The sequence below is a fragment of the Anguilla rostrata genome, chromosome 3 (assembly GCF_018555375.3).
Source record: "Anguilla rostrata isolate EN2019 chromosome 3, ASM1855537v3, whole genome shotgun sequence".
NCBI lineage: Eukaryota > Metazoa > Chordata > Actinopteri > Anguilliformes > Anguillidae > Anguilla > Anguilla rostrata.
Window position 1 is genome coordinate 2,820,324 of NC_057935.1, and position 21,100 is coordinate 2,841,423.

General features: G+C 44.2%; 2 protein-coding genes across 5 annotated transcripts; both read right to left on the reverse strand.

The window, feature by feature from the left end:
- Positions 1-1,036: 1,036 nt before the first annotated feature.
- On the reverse strand, positions 1,037-13,103 carry LOC135249828 (putative monooxygenase p33MONOX). Of its 4 annotated transcripts, none has more exons than XM_064325426.1 (9): positions 12,956-13,103; positions 12,712-12,820; positions 10,833-10,939; positions 9,792-9,979; positions 9,400-9,502; positions 7,511-7,635; positions 3,630-3,793; positions 2,848-3,005; positions 1,037-2,581 (listed from the first exon to the last, which is right to left on the reverse strand). In XM_064325426.1, the coding sequence occupies exons 3-9, from the start codon at positions 10,846-10,848 to the stop codon at positions 2,382-2,384; spliced, it is 954 nt and encodes a 317-aa protein (XP_064181496.1). In that variant the 5' UTR covers positions 10,849-10,939; positions 12,712-12,820; positions 12,956-13,103; the 3' UTR covers positions 1,037-2,381. The 4 variants fall into 4 exon arrangements, with proteins under 4 accessions (XP_064181496.1, XP_064181497.1, XP_064181499.1 ...); XM_064325427.1 differs by having other exon boundaries at positions 11,437-12,820; XM_064325429.1 differs by lacking the exon at positions 12,712-12,820.
- A 4,933-nt stretch (positions 13,104-18,036) lies between these two features.
- LOC135252011 (C-X-C motif chemokine 10-like) lies at positions 18,037-19,662 on the reverse strand. Its single transcript, XM_064329911.1, has 4 exons — positions 19,459-19,662; positions 18,931-19,057; positions 18,456-18,536; positions 18,037-18,255 (listed from the first exon to the last, which is right to left on the reverse strand). Exons 1-4 carry the CDS (start codon positions 19,514-19,516, stop codon positions 18,231-18,233), a joined length of 291 nt encoding a protein of 96 aa, XP_064185981.1. The 5' UTR covers positions 19,517-19,662; the 3' UTR covers positions 18,037-18,230.
- Positions 19,663-21,100: the final 1,438 nt, after the last annotated feature.

Here is a 21,100-nt window from a genome sequence, read left to right on the forward strand (position 1 = left end):
CTTTTTTAATATTAAAAACTGACATCTTCGCTAGAGTATCGTGTCAGAACATGTCGGTTCTGATCTCAAACTCGTTTCACTAGAAGTGAAACAGTGGCGCGCAGCTGATCTCGTTTTCCCGTACCATTCAAACAATGTCGTCCATTTCAGGAAGATTTATTGCTGCATAAACACGGAGCGCCGCAAGAATAGCAAATATTATCAGTGGGACACAGGACCTAACGGCGGGACGACTTCTTCCTGGTAACCGCAGTCGACTGAGTCGTATCCCCTCTGACCGCATTCCGTCGTAGCAACGGCCATTACAATATTAATTTACAATAATATGGTGCGCAAAGCACATCAGCGTCCCCATGCTCCTATCTGCCACACTTTCAATTCGGGGGAGGTCGAGTGGTAGATAATCAAATCTATTTCAGTTCAGTTTCTAAAGTTTAATCGCGAGCAATGAGCCGTTTTCACCATCTAGTGGTTATTACTTGTAGCATAAATCCAATTGACTCGTGGACATAAAATCCCTAGTTCTACTGCGTTTAAAAATAAAAAGTCCTGCATATTTTTGGGCTACGCCACAGAAAAACACGCGCACACTAAAAATGTAATCAAACCGGCACTTGAGTGGACGATTGATGTTACCGCCCGCAACCGACCACGAGGACGATGGAAAAAAAGAAATGCAAGCTTTCCCGCGAGGGCATTCCATTTGCTTTACCTATTCTGTAAGCGATTGCCACCAATCGGAAAAAAAAACAGCTGAAACATATTTTACTCGTTACTTTCCCTCTCCCTACGCTTCGCATCTTCTTTCCAGGTATACATAAACGTCCATGTGAGCGTGGCATTGAGCCGCGGGATCCGGGATAGGAAAGGAGAATCGCAAAACGGCGTCAGCGACAGAGTCAATAAGCGTTCAGAGTAAACCCGCGGGTAACAGTTGAGATGGCAACATTTTGACACCTCTGTGTATGTGTGCAATATGTATGCAATGTGTACACTTCTGCTGTGCAGAAACAAACGGAGAACACCATGTTATAAATATGGGAAAATACTGAGTATTTTATCTCACACAATACAATTACGACATTTGTCTCACAAGTCTTCAAACAGCTAATTCAATAATTGTAAGGGGGTGATGTTCATTTCTTTCCCAACTTAAAAAAGAACCCACCCCTAAAGTAAAAGAATGCAAAAGCTGTTTGGCACTCTTTTGGAAAACCCATTCTAATAAATCTTAGTTTTATAGTCGTAACGTGTGATAACTTCAAATAAATACTGATTATTCTGTGCTTCCCAGCTGGTTAAATTTGAAAACTCATTAAAGCATTTATTTAAATGACAGCACGCTTGACATTTGCGACAAAAAATGCATTCCTTTCAAGATACCAGCACGTTAAATAAAAAATATATCAAATATACAATTTTAACGCCTTAATGCAATTTACAATATAATCCTGATGCTATACAATGATATTGCAGTACAACCGACCGTCTAGTGTTTAAATGAGACCACACGTCAGGCAGCAGGTAAGTCTTAATCAGAAAGCTTATTAACTGAAGAATACGCGGAAATGAGAAATGTGGAAACCGAACCCTTGGGTTCAGGTTAGTGGCGGCTGCTTCACTGCTAACTGACTGTGTGAATCAGGAAATGAACTGCTCTTGTGTGGGAGAAACAATGGTACATATAACAAACGTCTCATTAGTTATTGTGCAATGCGTGGACCCAAGTATTTACATCGACGCGGCCCCCCAGTACGACTCTGCTGACGTCAGCAGAGGCAGGCCCACGTCAAGCTTATTAACACAAGAAGCGCTACACTATGGCTGCACCATAATGCCAGAACAGAAACTAGCTCCCACCAAGCGAGTGTGCCATGTTTGTGCTAGCTGGTCTTTTTTTTTTTTTTTCCTCTTTTAAACAATCCATGTTTTTTAAATGAACAAGCAAGTCTCTCCTGTGGCACACATCCTGTGCATGCTCCAATTTCACTAAAAGGAAAAGACAAAAAAATTCAGAATCTGTCCATTCAACAAAAAAGAGAACACTAAAAACTAGAGGTTTAAAAAAAAAAAAAAGAAAAAAAAAGCGGCGCCTCCCAGTGTGTAGAACAACACTGCCATCTAGTGGGGAGAAGAGGGGAGGACCACTGAGAAAAAAAACCAAAAAAAAAAAACCCCCACAAACATTCACACCATGAAACCTTCTGTAATTCAGACCTTCCTTGCTATGCTTGGATTCGTTATTGGCACCGTCGTTTCAAAGTCTGTAGGGACCCAAGAAGCCTCAAGAAAACGCTGTTCTTCTGGGTGCCAGTTCGAGGAAGCAGGGAAGTCGTAAGAAGAAAAAGTCTTTGTCAGAACAGAGGGGTGGGGGGGTGGGGTCAGAAGCCGGACGGGGTGAGAACGTTCATGTCGCGCGGTTTGAGTTTGTGGGGGCGGGGCATGTTTCTCTTGACCTCCAGCTCCGGGAGTTCGATCTTCGGCGTCTTGAGCACGATGGGCTCTTGGCTCACCCGAGTCTTCATCATCTCCAGGGGGTTGGCCTTCTGGTTCCCCGGGCAAGACTGAAGACTCAGGCTGTCTGTGGGGAGAGAGAGTGACAGAGAGAGCGAGAGAGGGAGAGGGAGAGAGAGAGAGAGAGAGCAGTTAACACACAAGGTCAAAAACAGACAAAGCACAAGCCTCATTTGCCTGGCACCAGCCAGCGCAACACCAGGCGAAGTGAAGGTCGCCTGCTCAGCTGTGCAAACTGGTCACGTGACAGGCGCATTTTCACGCTGGTCCAACACGCAAAACGCACAAATTGAGGTGGAGCGGGCATCACGCGGGTGTGGCGACGGCGCCTACCTGGGTCAGTGGAGGACTTGGACACCGTGGATCGCGTGCCGAACAGGCGCCAGCTGTCCCCGCCTCCGCCCTCGGTCCCGCCCATTCCCGAGCCTGCGTCACCGGTGTCGAACTCGGAGATGGGAAGGTAGGCGACGGAACTCTGGCCGAACCAGCTCCTGAGGGAGGCGGACACGGGCGCCATGGAAACACTGCGTCAGCCGCCGCCGAAGCGAAGGGGCGCGCCTGGCACCCAAAAACGGCCTCGGGCGCCACTGCACTCCGATACCTCCCGCCTGCCAACACTTCTACGAGCACACCCGACGCTTGGATAAATACGCAAAGAGAGTCCTGGAGAAACTGTTTATTTCCCCCAAAACTAGACCTGTGCATTCTCAAAGCAAACCTGGAGAAGCGACGCACGCTTTTTCAGAATTCCGAGTCAGTGTTCTAGAACTCTGCTGCTCTCAGTCACCAGCAGTGACTGTGACATCAGCATCAGAATGTTCAGACAAGAACATTCTAATCACATACAGGCTACAGGGACTTTTTGCAGGTGGAGGAAGCAGACACTTGTGCCAGCCCTTTCCAGAGGGCAAGGGCACTCACAAGGCCTAAACCAAAGGACCTTTGATCCTTGCAAACAGAGATTGCAAAGTTCCAGTGAGAGCAAAGTACAGTCATATTGCTAAATCAACTGTGTTTGGCTCACAAGCATGTAAAACAAACTTTAAAAAAGAATGTTATGTGAGACACAGGTGAGAACGGCTGTCCAGCACGCTGCAGGTGCGCAGAGCCCATACCTGCGATTAGCCCTGGGGGAGGCGTGGGGGGTGACGGTGGGCGTGGCGCTGGGCGTGGCGCTGGGCGTGGCGCTGGGTGTGGCGCTGGGCGTGGCGCTGGGTGTGGACTGCGCGGACGTTCTCTGCTTATCCTCCCGGAAGTCCCCGCTCGGCATCTTCAGCTTCTGCCAAAACAAACGGCGGCAGCAGCCGGTTAGCCACAGAACCATGCAGAACCTCCCCCCCACGCTCGGAGCAGAACACCCCCCCACACTCTGAGCAGAACTCCCCCACTCGGAGCAGAACTCCCCACACACTCAGAGCAGAACCCCCCCTGCTCGGACAGAACCCTCCCTCACTCAGAGCAGACCCCCATCTGGTGCAGACCCCCACACTCGGAGCAGAACTCCCCACCTCGAGCAGAACCCCCATTCTTGGTGCAGAACCCCCACATGGAGCAGACTCCCCCACACTCAGAGCAAACCCCCGCTCGGAGCAAACTCCCCCACATCAGAGCAGAACCCCCATTCTTGGGAGAACCCACCACACTCGGAGCAGAACTCCCCCACCTCAGTAGCAGAACCCCCCATTCTTGGTGCAGAACCCCCCCACACTCGGAGCAGAACTCCCCCACACTCAGAGCAGAACCCCCCATTCTTGGTACAGAACCCCTGGTTCCCTTCCTCAGGGTTCCGTTACCCCCATCCTCAGGCCTGGGGGGACTCCACTGTGAAAGGGGGGCACGTGTAACAGGTTAAGGAGGTGTGCCTGAGGTCCCGGGGGGGGGGGAGGGGGGGATGTGACCCCCCAGCCTCTCACTGGCTCAGAGACCCCAAAGGCAGCCGCGTCACCAGTCAGCTGCAGGCAAAATCGCCTCGACGACGTCATCTTAAACCCGAGGGTTGCGTCGCCAAGGACCGTCGTCACGGTAACCTGCCAGGAGGGCATCGCCTTTACCACACCACACTGTGCGTCGTTAACGAACTACTGTAGAGGAGCTACACTACACCCACAAACGTAGCACTGACCGCCTGTTCAACTTGTACATACACACGGACCCATTTTATATAGGACTAAATAATAATAACATAGGACTAATTTTCCCCAACCCATATCATGTCTTTTGTATGCCCTACCTGCTGGCACAGTATTCAACATTTCAGGTTTTTAAAAAGGACACCTTTGCCAAGTCTGCACAACCACAAATTAACAGAAGGCATGTGTCAATCTCTCAAAAGAAAATATACACACTGCTGAAAAAGTAGCATTAACTCACAAGATGCATCTTCCGCAGAGCTGTCGGGACAGTATCAGCTGGTGTTTGGAGACTATATCTTCACTGACACGTCCGGTGTAAAATGTAAAAATAACGTAATGTCCAAGTCCAAACATTCACGGAAAACGGCTAAGAGATTTAAAAAGATGCCAGGAGTACGATTAATAAATAAGAACTAAAAAAAAGACCGGTCGGCTGGAAGGGTCCTGACCGCGATTCTGTGGGGACCCGTTATGAACTGCAACCCGATACCCGGTGTCCTGAAAGCCACGATAAGTTAGGGGAGAGGTCGCGAGCGTGATAAGCACGGGGGTGTGTACGGAGGGCTGTCCTGTGGCTGGATGTTCAGAGGTAAACACATTCGGCTGGACAAATAGCTGAAGTCCTTGTCCGACCGCTGCCCACCCACGTCAGCCTAGATGTACATCCCCCCGTTGGGCGACGACAAAAAAAAAACAACCATCAGCGTTTACATTATACCTTTCATTTAGCGGACAGACCCGCTCCCTAAACAGGCTAAGTAGATGCGTACTGGTTTGTGTGTGCAACGGGTTAAGACTGTACGTTCATAGTACAGGCAAGTTTAAACGCGAAAGCACGCAGAATCCTTCGCTTAATAATAGATAGATTAACAATCTTCACAACAGTCACCCCCTTTAAAAATCCTGGATCCCCAGGTGTTGCTCAATTAGCAAACACAACAACCAGGGGGAACTGAAAACTTTTCGTCATGCTGATCTTTAACTCAATTCAGCCCTGCGGGTCTGGATCCCGGCCCGCTTGTCATAAATCGCAAGTTTTCCCCCTCTAGCCGATTATTACATAATATTCATAGAATTCAAACCTTTCGGGGTGCGCCAATGTGACTGCATGTCTTGCTACTTTTGAATTTACAACGGTGAAAAAAACTAGACTAAGTTAATTATTTTTGTGAATAATTTTAGAACACAACAAATACTTTCAATGTTCAATCATTCCATTAAAACTTTAGAACACTGAAAGGTATATAGAGTTTTTACATTAAACATCAATTTGTTTATGAAAGCAAGTTTTAAAATATGGCCTTTGCGTTTTGCAGTCACCGTTTTGGTAACTTGGACAACCCTGTGCCAACTTTCCACAATTCTTTGTTGAATTAACGTTATGTAACGTAATAACGTTTACAAGTGGTAGCCATATTCACAAACGGGAATAACTAACGTTATGTAGACTGATTAGTCTATAGTGAACTAGCATCCGTGAACAAATTCATTATACGATTTTACTTATATACAGTATGGGGATTCAGGAATTAGGGCGGTGATATGTAGTCTAACTATAGCTTTTCTGTTAACTTAGACCATGTTAGCATAACGGTAGGTTTTTTTAAGCTAACTAGCTAGCTACAACGTAACATTAATGCACTAACCAGACATTAATGATATAACATCACAATTCTTTGGGGAAATTTTTGAGCGTTGATATAGTATGATAAAGAATACGACCAAGGCTTACTAAGTAGCAATAGCAGCTACCTACAAGGCTAAAAACGTTAGCTAGCTTCCATTATTAGCTGAAAAGATAAGCGGTAGGCCACCATGTTCTAGCTATTAACCTACAGCCAGTGTGCTAACGGTAAATATTCGTAAAATGACACACTTGCTTGTCAACCAGGGCTACTTTAAAACGACATTAGCTAAGAAATAAAACGAAAACAGAAATTGGCCCAAAACACCCTTTTTTACTATGCACGTAAACAACCGAGGACACGTCAGCCAGCTCAGTCATAGCTAGCCATTCACTCGAGTCCCAGGCTTTAAAGCTAACGAAGGCCACAGACAAAAACGAAACACGCGAAAACAATGACATATGCATCGAACAAGACGCCCGATCCACACGGCAGACCAGCAGTACAGCAACCACATCAAGTAACGTGAGAAATACCTTTTCATAAGAACGTGTTTTTCTCTTTCGTCCTCCTTTGATAGACCCTTGATGCCCATTTTGTTGTTTTCCTGCTTGCAGCCGAGGCGCTGTATACGAGCCAGTGCAACGCTCCGGCGCGACCTGATTGGCTGATTCGGATAAATAAGGGGCTCGCCTAGACTGCCTGTTGCCTGGACACCATGCACACACGTTCCAGAATAGAACACAGTGTACTGCCCGGCTCCTTTCAGTCAGCAGCGTGAAAGAAACAGACAGAATGGGATATGCATTTGGGACTACCTCACCGCCAATTTAGAGGAATCTAAACGATTTGCATTTAAATTCCAGATGTATCTCAGAACGCTGTATGGAACTAAAAAAAAAAAGAACAGTATGTATGAAATATTTAAAAAATATATTTATTTCCCCGCCAGGAGCAGCACTCACCTTCGCGAATAAACTGACGGTAGTTTCACACGCGCGGTACTGGAGGATTCAGCACCAGCTCATCCAACTTCATTAAGCTAATACCATCCACCAGCTTGAACACTCCACATAAACATGTTTATCAGGTAATGTATGTGGCCGTCCCCCTGACTGGAGCATAAACAGCCACACCCCCACGCCACGTTGTTCCGCTGCCTAGCGCACTGATACACCTGTGATTGCTCTCCCGGCCCCCCCACAGACAGGCGTACATCCACACCAGCCCTGCACTCACGTGTAGCGCTTCTGCCATGTAGTGGTAGCGGGTTTCCTCCGCGGTCAGTCCCTTGTGCGGGGTGTACCCAGCGTCCTTCAGACCAGCCTTCTGTTCGAACCTCTGTATGTTATCCTGGGTTTGCTCTGAGGAACAAACACATTCAAGGGTCAAGTTTTTGGGGCGCGGTCACACGTGCGACTGCAGGCGAAGGCGAAATTTTGGCCGAGGCGAAATTCGTATCTTGTTGTGCTGAATGTGGGCAGCGCAAGATGTGATACACACGGAAATCAGTTTGCTGGTTTGTAGTCCGTTTGAGTGGTTGTGGTTGTTGGTCACACATGAGCGATTGTTGGTTTTGCGACGGGAAAATGTATCCTGAAGATCGTACAATACAAGACACAGACACAGCAACAATCTTCTCCATCCTGGCTCACTAAGAAAACTACAGCCAAGTGGGGTCAACCACACCACTTCTTTGCTATTGGTTGAGGCTGCGAATTCGCCGGTCAAAGTTCACCAGAATTGAACTCCACGCGAATCGAAGATGGGAATTTGCTTCGCCACCGGAAACGGAAGTTTTATTATAATATTCGCCCATGTTCATTTCACGCATGGGTGACCGCGCCCATCAGCTGGGTTGACTTTCTGATGGAAATCCCCCCGCTATTTCGGACCTATTGTTGCTTCAGAGGGTAAATAATCCTTCAGAACATTAAAGGCAGTGGCGACTGATGAGCTGAAAATTGGTGGGGCACGAAACTTTCCTTTAAACTAATCATTGATCTCAAACTGATTTAATTAATTTTCAGTGATTAACAGGCATGCAAATGATCTGACTAATCAATTGGAAAGTGACACACAGCTTCGCATTGTTTTAGGGAGATTAAATGATAAATGTGATTTCGAAAAATCAGTTTTAATCACTAAGCAGCCTAGGTCTTATAGCCTACATTTATTTTCATTTTCAGTATGAAATTGTGCACATTTTAATCAACATTATTTGCGGATACATGCACTTCTTTCTCCGCACTCGTATTCATGGCAAATATCTGCAATGCGTAGATTGTAAACAATCTTGAAGTGCAGGTTTTGTTTTTGCTGGTTATTCTGAAAGCTAACACGGTAGATAACAGACTGGTGTATCTTGTTTGTTAAGTGTACAGTACTTGGTGATTAAAACAGATTTTTAACAGATAAATTGAATTTATGATTCAATCCCCCTAAGACGGTATGAAGACGCTGTGTGTTAGGCTATTTGCCATTTGAATAGCCCAAATGTTGGCACGCTTGATAATAAAGGAAAATGAATGAAAACAGGTTGAGATCAATGATTAGTTTAAAGGAAAGTTTTGCGCCCCACTGATTTTCAGCTCACCCGTCGCCGCTGAATAAAGGTGTGCAATTAAGAAAAAAATGAACAGCTTTTTTTTATTTTTAATTCTGGGATTGCAGTTGTGGTTGGAACAAAAAGCAGCATATAAATAAAGGTTTCCAGGACCGAGTCTGAGAACCACCGGTCCAGACGCTCAAATCCGAGACTTAAACTCCCTTTTGAATTGGTTGCAATTTCTCTGTGCAGAACAGGGCCACCAGCCTTTGGTCACATGTTAATTTTTTTTTCCTTTTATGGTCAGACAAATGTCTTCATAACCATATTTTTGGCTTGCTTTCAAAGACACACAGAGTTACATTACAGTCATGAAACTACACTACAGGGGCATTTCACTGCCTATGATACACTCCCGGACCGAATCCCACAAACACAAATGTGGTTTTTGACCACAACTGTGAGTTAAAGTCAGAGGTCAACACGGAAGCTAAACATACAACATGTAGCCACACAATGGCTGACACTGTTCTCTTTACTCTGTGTTAGCATGTAGCAGTAGGATGCACATCATACTCACTGTTCATAAGGGAATTTAAGATGGAGGACGATGCTTTGGTCTTGACCACGGGGTGGGCAGGTTCTGGGGGGGTAACTTTGAAGGTGATTCCGTCGTCGTCACCCTAATGGCAACAAACACAAAAATGCGAACGACCTCCAGTTTGCAGGGGGAATAAGGTGATCGGCAAATTGAGCCAAATTTCAGATTAAAAACAACAGGGTTAGGGGCTGCTTTGTTGAAGGGCAAAATGGATGCACTTTGAGAAAGAGAATCCCACAGAATGTCCAGAAAAGAAGTATTCAGTTATTTTGAATGCAGGGGGAGTTACAAGTGATTTAAAAAAAACCAATATGCACAGAAAAGAATAAAAGCCACGTCATTTTTTTGTGCGTGTGGGGGGGGGGGGCTACCTCTGATAAGCACCGGAACTTTTTTTCCGGAATCACAGGCGTTTTCCACAGGATGTTGAAGCTCGTGTTGATTGGGATGGAGACCATGGGCGTGTCCAGCGACGCGTCATAGCTGGAGGCTCGTCGCATCATTCCGATTGGCTGGGGCATCTCGCCCATTAGCTGCTCTGCGCTACCCAGCTCCAGTGCTAAAGGTTGGATCAGCAGACAGACAGAAACTAAGATAAACAAACAGGTACGCAGGCCTTCCGGACAAGGGTCGAACACACAAAGTACAACGCTGTTTAAACCTGCATCACATCCAACACACGCACACACACACACACGCACACACACACGCACACACACACGCGCACACGCACACACACCCACCCACACGCACACACACGCACCCACGCACACACACACGCACACACGCACACGCACACATGCACACCACACACACACACACACACCCACACGCACACACACACACACACACACCCACCCACACGCACCCACACACACACACACACGCACACACACACACACCCACCCACACGCACCCACACGCACACACACACGCACACGCACACGCACACACACACACCCACACCCATACGCACACACACACCCACACACGCGCACACACACACAACTTTTTGTCAAGTGAACTGGTGGACTGTTTCTCAATTGAACTTTAAAGACAAACAAAAAAAATTTATTGCGAAATATGCACCCTTATCAAGAAAATTTTATACACAGCATAAAGCAGAATAGAATAAAATGGAATACCAGGGGTTCATTGTCCATTTAATGTATTCACATTATATTTAATACAATAAAGCTGATTATTTTAACTAAAGCAAATCAGAGAGAGAAGCTTGCTCTCAAAGTACAACAGATACAGAACACAAACCTGAGAACCTTTGGAATGCCTGACGCAGCTCAAAGCGCACAGTCAGTCAGAGATTACAGAAGGCAGTAAATCAGGACCTGGCAAAGGCTTTCCTCAAAAGCACAGGGAATGAAGGCTTACTGGGGGCACAGTCACGTCCTTACCCGGGCTGGACGCCATCGCGCTGCGGGACCACTCAGGCCGAGACAACGACGAAATCCGGCAGAGGAGAGCCAGGAGCCGCCGGACCCGCGGAGCCAACCCTTCAAGGCTGGAGGTCACAAATATGTGATTAGAATCTTATTGACTGAGCCTTCTAATGCTGATGTAACGATCACCACTGGTAGCTGTAAGCAATGACAGCGTTCTAGAACACTTATTTAGAATTTCTGTTTAATGCGCATGGCCATTTCGGGCTGGGGGGCTGCAAAAGCCGTGAAATATTTAAAAAGAAACAAATGAAACCACAATAAAACCAACACAGAACAATAAAACCGTCAGAAAACAGACCTCCAGTAAGACAACGATGAAACCAACAAATAAAATAAGTAAAAGCACAATAAAAAAACAAAAGCATTCCAATTCCTCCCATGTCTTACATAATGCAGAAGAATACTATGTGGCCCCCTTCATCATCCACCACACAAATAGCCTCATTTACACACCAGATCTTATGGAAGTTACATTACTACGCAAACGAAAATACATTTGTTCTATACGAAGCTGTTTTAAATCCACCCCCCCTAAAAACAGCAATGGATCCTTTACCTCTGGTAAACCTCCTCTTGTATCCGGTTTCTCCTTGTGATGCTAATTGCTAAACTTTGCTTGCCCAAATTGAAAATTAACCAAGAAGAGTTTACACTTGTGTTTTGTACTGTACCCTGGACCCAGAATGAAGATCCCCATGTCAAAAACCACCACAAGCCTCCAGCACAGATCGCTCAATAAAGCAAACAGCTGACAGCCGATTGCACTGCACAAACAGGTGGTGCGTAGATCCTCTCTCCCCACAAAAAGGGCAGCCCTCCCCCAGGGCACGGTCTACATGTGCCAGGTGTCTACTGGTGGTTATGGCTCCATGGATAAGCCTCCAGTGGAGGTCTCCTGACCACTCTGGAAATGGTGCCTTATACTACAATCTCCAATTCTTCAAATCCGGTACAGAATTTGGTCCCAAACCCTGTCAAACACCTGCCCTCACCTTTCCCAGGAAAAGAAGGTGCCGAACCTTTACACATGCTGTATACAAGGCCTTCTTGCTCACAGAGAGAGAGCGAGAGAGACAGAGAGAGAGAGAGAAAGAGAGGGGAGAGAGACAGAGAGAGAGAGAGACAGAGAAAGAGAGAGGGGAGAGAGACAGAGAGAGAGAGAGAGAAAGAGAGGGAGAGAGGGGAGAGAGACAGAGAGAGAGAGAGACAGAGAAAGAGAGAGGGGAGAGAGACAGGAAGAGGGAGAGAGAAAAAGACATACAGGGAGAGAGTGAGAGAGAGAGAGAGAGAGAATCTGTATTTTGGTTTTGGTTTATTTTTACTTTGTTGTTTATAATTTTTTTTTAAACCCGAGGGAGCGAGTGGTGAAGCTCTGTTTATTATTTTCTGTCTCTCTCTCATAAAAAGAAAATAAATAAGCGAGATGCGTCACGTTTATCGCGTCTTCCGGTGCTCAGCTGTTCTGTACCCCCCCGAGGTGTGTATGTGCAGGATTCTAAGCATATGAATGCTTTTAAGTGGCAGGTATGCCTGCCATTACAATATGATTTGATATTATTCTTGATCTGAAAACAGTATTTCTTTCAATAAAATATTAAACACTAGCCTGAAGTCCTTGGGAAAAATTGTGCAAAAAGTTTGATTTTCTCATTACTTCATTCCGCAGTTCTTTTATATACTGTCATATGTATTCTGTATATTTGGCACTGTTTAAGGTTTAAAATACAATTATCCACGGAGAGCACAAACATACTGTACTTAATATTATTTGCATGCACTCACAAAACCGTGCAGCTTCAAAACATTCTTGCTATTCAGGCGGTTGAATTACCTTTTAGAAAATGCGTTGGGGAACACAGATCACGGCACAAGTGCTGAGAGGTGATTATAGAAAATCTGAACTTTCTCGAGACAGAGGAGGCGAGCCCGGGAACAAAATACTGACAGAGGAGAAAATACAAAACTGGATTTCACAGACAGAAGATTCCAGGCGATTGTCGGCCATTGGAGGTCAGCAAATGTTAACATGAAGTGCTCTGCCAAAATGTTCTAAATGTTTTGTCGCTGGCACTTACCGCTGTGGGCGTAAAGGCCAAAGTTATCCCTGCAGTGTCATTGGATAAAGGCGGTGTACAGTATCGGAGTAGTCTTCAAGACCAAGCATTGTTGCGCGTCCCGGAGCACGGGAGACAGACAACTGGATATCTGTAAATACCAGAGAGATATGTAGGGACAAAACGAACACACTTCAGCCACCAAGTCGAAGTCATGCAAGTCCAAGCCACTGGCAGCCGCGCGCCGTCCCACCCATGCCACTGCGCCTCTTACATAACGTGCGCGTGCGGATGTGTGCATAAACGCACAGCTGGTCTGGCTGCATTTACGATGTTTTAGCATACACAGCCCCTTGCTGTGCCTCAAATCGTGAAGAAAAAGGTTACCTCAGTATTAAAGGCACGTTACACCTTTAATTCTTTAGTTTCCGTTTCATAACTGGTCCTCACTAAGTACTGTCCTAAAATTATAAATTGAATATACGACATCGACCCGGTATCTCGTGAATTTGTCCACATGAAGCGTTCATTTAGCATTTTATTTTGCAACAATATTGAAAGTTTTCTCAAATGAACCGTTTTATGGAGATCTGCACAGTCAATTCAGGAAATTCGTCGCGCGAATCAGTCGTGCCACAGTTCGCTCGCCAATAGTTTGGCTGCCAGACAAAAATCTTCAATGAATTCAACTGTAATCGGTGCAACGCAACTCATTAAGTTGTTTAATAACGACTGCTTGCAAGTCTATCCTTTAAAAACCGCTAGTTTTTTTCACCAGATCTGTCATAATGTAACCCGGTAGAATGTGGAAGGAAAACAACTAAAATAACTATGCAAAATAATTGTACACACTTAAATCGACAGGATTGCTGCAGAGACAGACCTCGTTTAAATTATTTCCCCGTGGGCATGTTATTTAAGTACTGTCGAACAACTATATATAGTTACTCTGAGATTAATGACAAATACCGTTTATGTAATCTAATCTCACAAACTATGTCACAGAACCGCTTCACCCCGCACGTAGTCATTCAAACTATATTTATACTTAAAAAAAAAAAAAATGATTAGAAGAAAAACCCCTTTTATTTTACTCACCCAAAGTATAATTCTACTTTTCTTTGCTTAAAAGTGCGACGAAAATTCTAACCGTAGGCTACTGCGAGAATTATGTTTCAACTGCTGCGGTTCACATGTACTGTAATCCTACCACACACACTCCTGACTTTCCGACTGACCAGTCAGATGCACTCTGTGTGCGTGCAGCAGTCACGTGTCTCGCGAGACATTTCTGTACGGTATGTGACAGCGCTACCGAGCCAATGGCAGTCACCTGTCCACCATGCAGTGCCTATTCTATTTCAAGCACACCTTGAAATTCAATCAAAAGCACATCGCTCTTTCATTTCCGACTGAACCGTCTCAGGACGGCGACTTCAGTACGCAATGGTGCACGCGCAGTAACAGCTCGCCAAATTGTTGCTAGTTAACGCAATTTACGTCACAAATATTCAAGCCGGTTAATGTTTGCCTAAGAATAAACAAGCATGACGAAAAGGGACAGGTTCAACGACACTGGATATCGATTGACATTAATTTCCCGCACAGCGACCAGTATTAAGTGAAGATAGGCTACTCGTGTCAACATTGCCCTTTCCCTAACACAATCATGCAAATGACCTAAATAAATAAATACACCACGTGTTTGCCTTTTCGGGACGATGCGTTCGAGATCATCAGTAATTTACGAATTATTTGTATGACGTTATTTTTAGTCTAGCATATGTCTACAAAGATGCATATATTTTGGTCAGCTTTCAACAAAGTTGTGATTCAAGCACAGATGAGTACAGGTTATAGCTATCAAGGCTTCATAATAATAATGGAAAACTCTGTGATAGGATGGTGTTGAACTAAACACTCTCGACATCTTGTTAAAACAAGCTCAAAATCACTGAATAAACATTCAAATACGTTTCAAGCCAAGTTAGGAAATTCTTGTTTTGCACCAAAAAGTGAAAATAAAATAAACTGAAATGAAATAAATAAATAAATAAATAAATAAATAAATAAATAAATAAATAAATAAATAAATAAATAAAAACTACAGTACCAAATTCAACCACAGTAAGGCAGTGTGGAACCACTGAGAAAACTTATCTACATTAAAATTAAAATTTCCCCAAACATTTTATACAGCTGGATATACTGTATACTGAATTTATTTAGGTTACGCAACTCAACAGCAGTGTCCTACCTGGGAATTTAATTTACTACCTTTAGATTGCAAGCCCAGTTCCCTAAAAATTGTATTACACAGCCACCCTGTCTAAATCCATCAGTCTATTCAATTAAATTCAATTGTATTTGTATAGCCTTTTTTTTTTTTTTTTTTTTAATTTTTTAGAGAGAACTGTCACAATGACACTTTACAGAGTAGCCTGGCAAGAGACAGAGCAAAGAGAGCAATCAGAGCAAACACCAGGCCTGAAACCCTAAATAGCAAGTACATGAAGTAAAGAAAATCTCCCAATGGGGAGAACACCCTCAAACTGCAGCGAGAAAAAACTCTCTAATTGGAATAAATCTCGAGAGGAACCCGGCAATAGAGGGGGAGCCCATCCTCCACTGGCCAGCCTGGTGTAAAATAGCAGACAACAAATAAAATGGGTTGAGCAGGTTACGGCTGAGGTGAAAGCTAACAGGAATAATAGAAGACAAAATGGTATAGTTCAGCATAGTGCAGTTTAGAGGAGGCGGATGATGGATCTGGAGCTCCAGACAGCATCAAGGCATGGGCAGGGGAGGAACAGGGCTGAAGCAGTCCATGACCATGGAGCGAAGGACAGGACTAGATCTTGTGGATCTAGTCTAGACTACTCAAGGTATAACATTCTCAGGTCTTCTGCCATCTCATGACTAGCACTTAACTTTTAAGACTGATCTCTTCTACTCTGAATTTGACTTCACATTTCCCCCTAAGTGCAGCATACAGTATGTGAAACAATCGATTAATTGCAGCATTATTGCATATTATTAATATTTTTTCAGTGATCCCGGTTTGTTTTTATAGTGTTGCAATCAATTTCTTTATTTATACTGGCATTCATCTAATTTGCTTCTCTAATTTATTTTATTTAGCAGATGCTCTTAGCCAGACCAACTTACAATGTCAACAAAAGTGCAAAGATTAGGCAGAAAAATGCGTAAAAGAGAGAAAGTATAGTCCAAAGAGAGACAACAAGCACAAGAAGTGGGACAAGATCAACAACTTGATTGTTGTTGCTACCCTGTTGAACATTAAACAAAGTTGTACAAACAAGAACTTCCTGAATGAGCATCAAACGAACAACTGCAAAGAACTACAGACTCTGAAAAAAATGAAGTTTCAATTAATCAGGTGTCAGGGCTCAGCGAGAAACATTACTAAGTATTAGCATCTAACATAGCACGATACACCACACGGTATGCTGTTCCGGATCGCCTGTAAAATAAATAACGTACGTGTGATATAGAAAGAAGAATCGAAAGGTTTCGACTGCCGTTTGACGAGATTAGCACCACGCCAGCACTGTAAGATGTCCAGTGTAAATTCAACTCTAACGGAGTACACAATTCGAAACCGTATGGACCACGTGCATTCGGTAAGAGCTGATTCAACATGGAACATTTTTTACCGTGAAGGCAATTTAATTCCGGGAAACGGCGTGCCTCAGCCCCTGGCTTCAGACCCCCCCAATATGACACATCTCTCCGCCCACAATGGAAATAAAGCACTGAATACGAGGTGTGACTTTCCCCAGGAACCTTTCACGTTTACTCAGAATGCCCGTTTAAAAATATAAATATTAAATCTGTTAATTTTTGTTTTTACAGTGATTTAGCGTGCCAGATTACAGTATGTTTGGAAACACACACTCGAGTGGGCTGCCTGTCTGTGGCCTAGAAAGAGAGCTCAGTATAGCTCAGGTTAGGTAAAGTAATTAAGGTTAAGCACCCTGCTCTTGGGTACAACGGTGGTGTCCCAACTGAGAATTAAACCTACAATTACTGCCAGTTCTTCAGACATTATGCTACACTGCCGCCCCTTCAGCTAAACCCACAGTGTTATTGCAGTTGTTCTCGATATTTTATACAGTATATTGGATCTGAAATTATGGGCACAAATTAAAAAAACAAGTATATATAAAATATATATTTTATATATTTTTACAGTTATAAAATTTAGAAAGTATTACCGTAGTACTACAAACATACTTTGCTTGTTTTGTCCCCAGGTGCATTTTTTCTCTATAGACCAATCACACTGTGTGAATATTTACAGAATACATTTCTACATCTAGTCCAGTTTGATCATAAAGCTTCTTGTTATCCACGGATAATCTGTTGTAATCACAACTGAAGTTACACATGCCATGTGCGACTCTGAACGTAGCTGTCAAGAAATGTATAACTTTCATTATTGTTATTATTATTTCACTACAGGCATTTAGCAAATGCTCTTATCCAGAGTAACTTACACAACAACTCTTCACATATCATTTACATTGCATCCCTGATAGCAAGCAGCTCTGGGCCTGATTTGGGCTAATTCTGAGCTGAAGCCAGCACTGCTGGGCCAGACTTGGCACAGATCTTGCCCAGAGTCGCTTGCCATCTGGGATCCTGGAGGCTATCCCAGAGTGCATTGGGCGAGAGGTAGGAATACACCCTTTTATATGGCTGGATATATGTTACGAAGCAATACAGGGTAAGATGGCAGTGTCCTACCCAGCATTCAAACCTGTGACCTTCAGGTTACAAGAACAGTTCCTACACTGCTGCCCACTTTTATGTTCATATTCTTTGAAGGAAACTACATTTACACTTTCTTTAGTACTGTATTTTGGTTGTGGCTTTACAAGAATAAATATTTTGATTGTTTTTGCATTGCACAGTGATATACTGTCTGTAAAAGAAAATATAATTTTGTTTTTGTTGAATTGTTCTGTCAAATTCAGTCAGATAGCACAAGAGAGTTATTGTGATGCAATCATTTCCTATAACAAGTGCAAAACATTCAAGGCGACAGCTGATGTGTGTGTACATGAACAGATGACATATTTTATTTTCAAAAAGATAATTTATTTTGCAAGCATTTAGTACAAAGACAATAATTTAAAAAATAAAAATAAAATAAAATAACCAACAATGAATTTACAATGTACATATGTATATATACATGCATAACAGGAAGCTGCAGTTTAGACTGTAGGAGGAGAGTATCTTAGGAAGGAACCCGTGTCGAGTATCATCATTAGGCCCGAGAGATACTTTTCTTCCTGCGAGGAGACAGAAATGCACCAATCAGCATCAACGGAACACGGAACACACAGGTTGTGGAATCGAATATCTGAAGATATATAGCCTCAGTAATTACCTGAACTAATATCTACTTGTGTGAGATGTAAAGCTCCAAGTCAGCCCCCCCCCCCAAAAGCCCCCACCCCCCACCCCAAAGAACAACATTATATCCACTCACGATCGGAGTTTCTTCAGGATTTCTATAATCTTCTCTGAGTTGGGGTTCAGGCAAATCCTCATCCCATTGGTCAGGTTCAGACTGGAAGAACACCAATGGAGATTATTGACTCTAGTAATGAATGGCACTTTACGTACTGCATCAAAGGTCAAAGTTCAGGTTGAAATTATTCCTTAAGTTTGACACCTATTGCCCAGAAAAAAACCAGGCTCAAAGATGCATATATACACATAAAAAAAACATTTATAAAAAATACTAAAGCATTTAAATGAATAAATGAAAAAATAATTCAGTTTGAATGTCATTTAAAGTACCAAGGTTTCTCTGAGGGGGGAAAAAAAAAAAACACTGTACGAGCTTTAAAATTTTCCTTGTTAAGTTGTAATGGAGGAACACTGGTGGACATATTGTCACTAAGACTTATTGTCAAGTTTTTGATTAATGATAGTTTCTCATGTCCGGACAAATCACTCACATGATCTCCATCTGGTCGCAGGAGTTGGACGGGGGGAGGACTTCCATGCGCTTGATTGATTTTCGGGGCAGTGCCATATCGTCCCGAAAGCTGTGGCACAGACACCGCGTACTCCCCCCGGTGATACCTGCGTACGAGGTGGACAGGATGACTCATTAATTGTTGATAGATATTAAAGATATTGTATGTAGAGAGAGAGAGCGAGAAAGAGACTGAGATTTTAAAAAACCCCTTTGCTGGGACATTGTTCAAACACAGAAATTGCTGTACTTCGAAATAAAGGAATGGACAAGCAACAACAAGGAATAAACTAAACCAAACAACCACCACAGGCAGACAAGAGAGAACGGATACAGAAAGAGAGAGAGATAGATAAAGAGAGAGAAAGAGAGAGAGAGGGGTACGGAGATGGAGAGAAAGAGGGGTACGGAGATGGAGAGAAAGAGGGGTACGGAGATGGAGAGAAAGAGGGGTACGGAGATGGAGAGAAAGAGGGGTACGGACATGGAGAGAAAGAGGGGTACTCACTCAGTGCAGTGGATGTGCAGACGACGACAGCGAGGAGCAGGAGGGTTTTGGTAGTCATGGTGGTTGCCGGGCCGATGTCGCTGCTGCTGATGGTGATGGTGATTATGTCAGAGTCGAGGCAGAGGGGATGAGGTGCGGTGGTCCGTGGTGGCAGAGTGGCAGCTTATATACACGCTCTCTCAGCCCCGAACGCACGCCCCTCTCTAACGGGGGAAATGTCAACTGCAGTGGAAACCGAAAGCTAGGGAAAAACAGAACTCACACCTTCAAAACAAAACAGAAAAAGATCCCACTGCCACACTCGAAATGATTCCACTCGGCTATTTTTACCCCCCAAATGCCCCCAGTCATCAAATGGATTCGTTTTGTGGGATTTCAGTATCTTGTGCAATGTGACACAAATATCAAGTCCAGTGAAACAACTAAATACAATTTATTGCGTAATATTAAAATCATGAAAATGTGAAATTAAGGAAGGAAAATGTGCTCAGTTGTTTAGCATTGGGCTTGACTGATAACCGAGAAATGTTAATTATGATATAATACAATTTATATCATAATAAACAGATTGAGATTCTACCTGTTTAAAGGTAAGGTTTCAGCAGGCCCGGTTCTATACCCCACGATATGCCATTGGTGTCAGATTACTGCAGTATATACGCTCCCAGAATGTAACTGATTCATGGTAAAAATGAAAAAGAATGAAAAATGAAAAAGAAATGGCTTTCTTATTTACTGAACCATTACGGTACAGGTACAGTATTCACTGTTTTTTTTTTTCACATTTCAAATTTCAGATGTTGCCTGAAGTCATTTGCATATAGGACTAAATAGATATATAGATAGATAGATAAAAATCTATCTATCTGCATGTCTCTTTTGTCTGATGTCTGTCTGTATGTCTGTGAACCCCTGGCTGGGGATGTCTCAGAGAGGAACTGAAAGCAGAGTAATTTCATACGGTGATGCGGAACGAAACAGGATGTTTCAGGATTCGGAAATGCCCCCTTTCTGGGGCAAACCTGAAACGCGTGGGTGATGCCGCTGGACGATGGTCTCGGGACACATTTCAAAACACCAGAGGCAGATGGTGGCATCGCACGGTGACGCGAACAACAACGGTTCACTAACTCGACGCGTTTTAGCCTGAGCTAGTGCTCTCTCGCCGGGGGGCTGGATCTGTGGCCGCAGAACCACACGACACAGCCCCCGCACGGCGGGACGATTCACGTGTCGATTCGTTGCAAATGCAAGCTCGTGGAGGTGTCTGGCGGTGTAGCGCCTGGAGCGTTGACTGCAAGCTAATTACAGGGGCGACATAGCTCAGGAGGTAAGACCGATTGTCTGGCAGTCGGAGGGTTGCCGGTTCAAACCCCGCACTGGGCGTGTCGAAGTGTCCTTGAGCAAGACGCCTAACCCCTAACTGCTCTGGCGAATGAGAGGCATCAATTGTAAAGCGCTTTGGATAAAAGCGCTATATAAATGCAGTCCATTTACCATTTACCATTTACAGACCGTGATGTAGGCGGTTCGAATGACATTTCCTCGTGACCTTCGTCGCATGTCTGCCCCTCCCTCCCTCCCTCTCTCCCTCTCCCCATTCCTCCTGTCTCCCTGTCCCTGCACTGTCCTGCCCACAGGG

Bases quoted from the DNA above. Each gene is read 5' to 3' on its own strand.
- LOC135249828 (XM_064325429.1), bottom strand. The intron at 9,503-9,791 runs GTAGCCCCCCCC...TGTTGCCATTAG, and splicing joins AGTTCCGGTGCTTATCAGAG to GGTGACGACGACGGAATCAC. The intron at 3,006-3,629 runs GTATGGGCTCTG...CGCCTCCCTCAG, and splicing joins TCCCCCAGGGCTAATCGCAG to GAGCTGGTTCGGCCAGAGTT.
- LOC135252011 (XM_064329911.1), bottom strand. From the start codon at position 19,516: ATGACTACCAAAACCCTCCTGCTCCTCGCTGTCGTCGTCTGCACATCC. The intron at 18,537-18,930 runs GTGAGTGATTTG...GTGTTCTTCCAG, and splicing joins TGCGACCAGATGGAGATCAT to TCTGAACCTGACCAATGGGA. The intron at 18,256-18,455 runs GTGAGTGGATAT...GTCTCCTCGCAG, and splicing joins ATCCTGAAGAAACTCCGATC to GAAGAAAAGTATCTCTCGGG.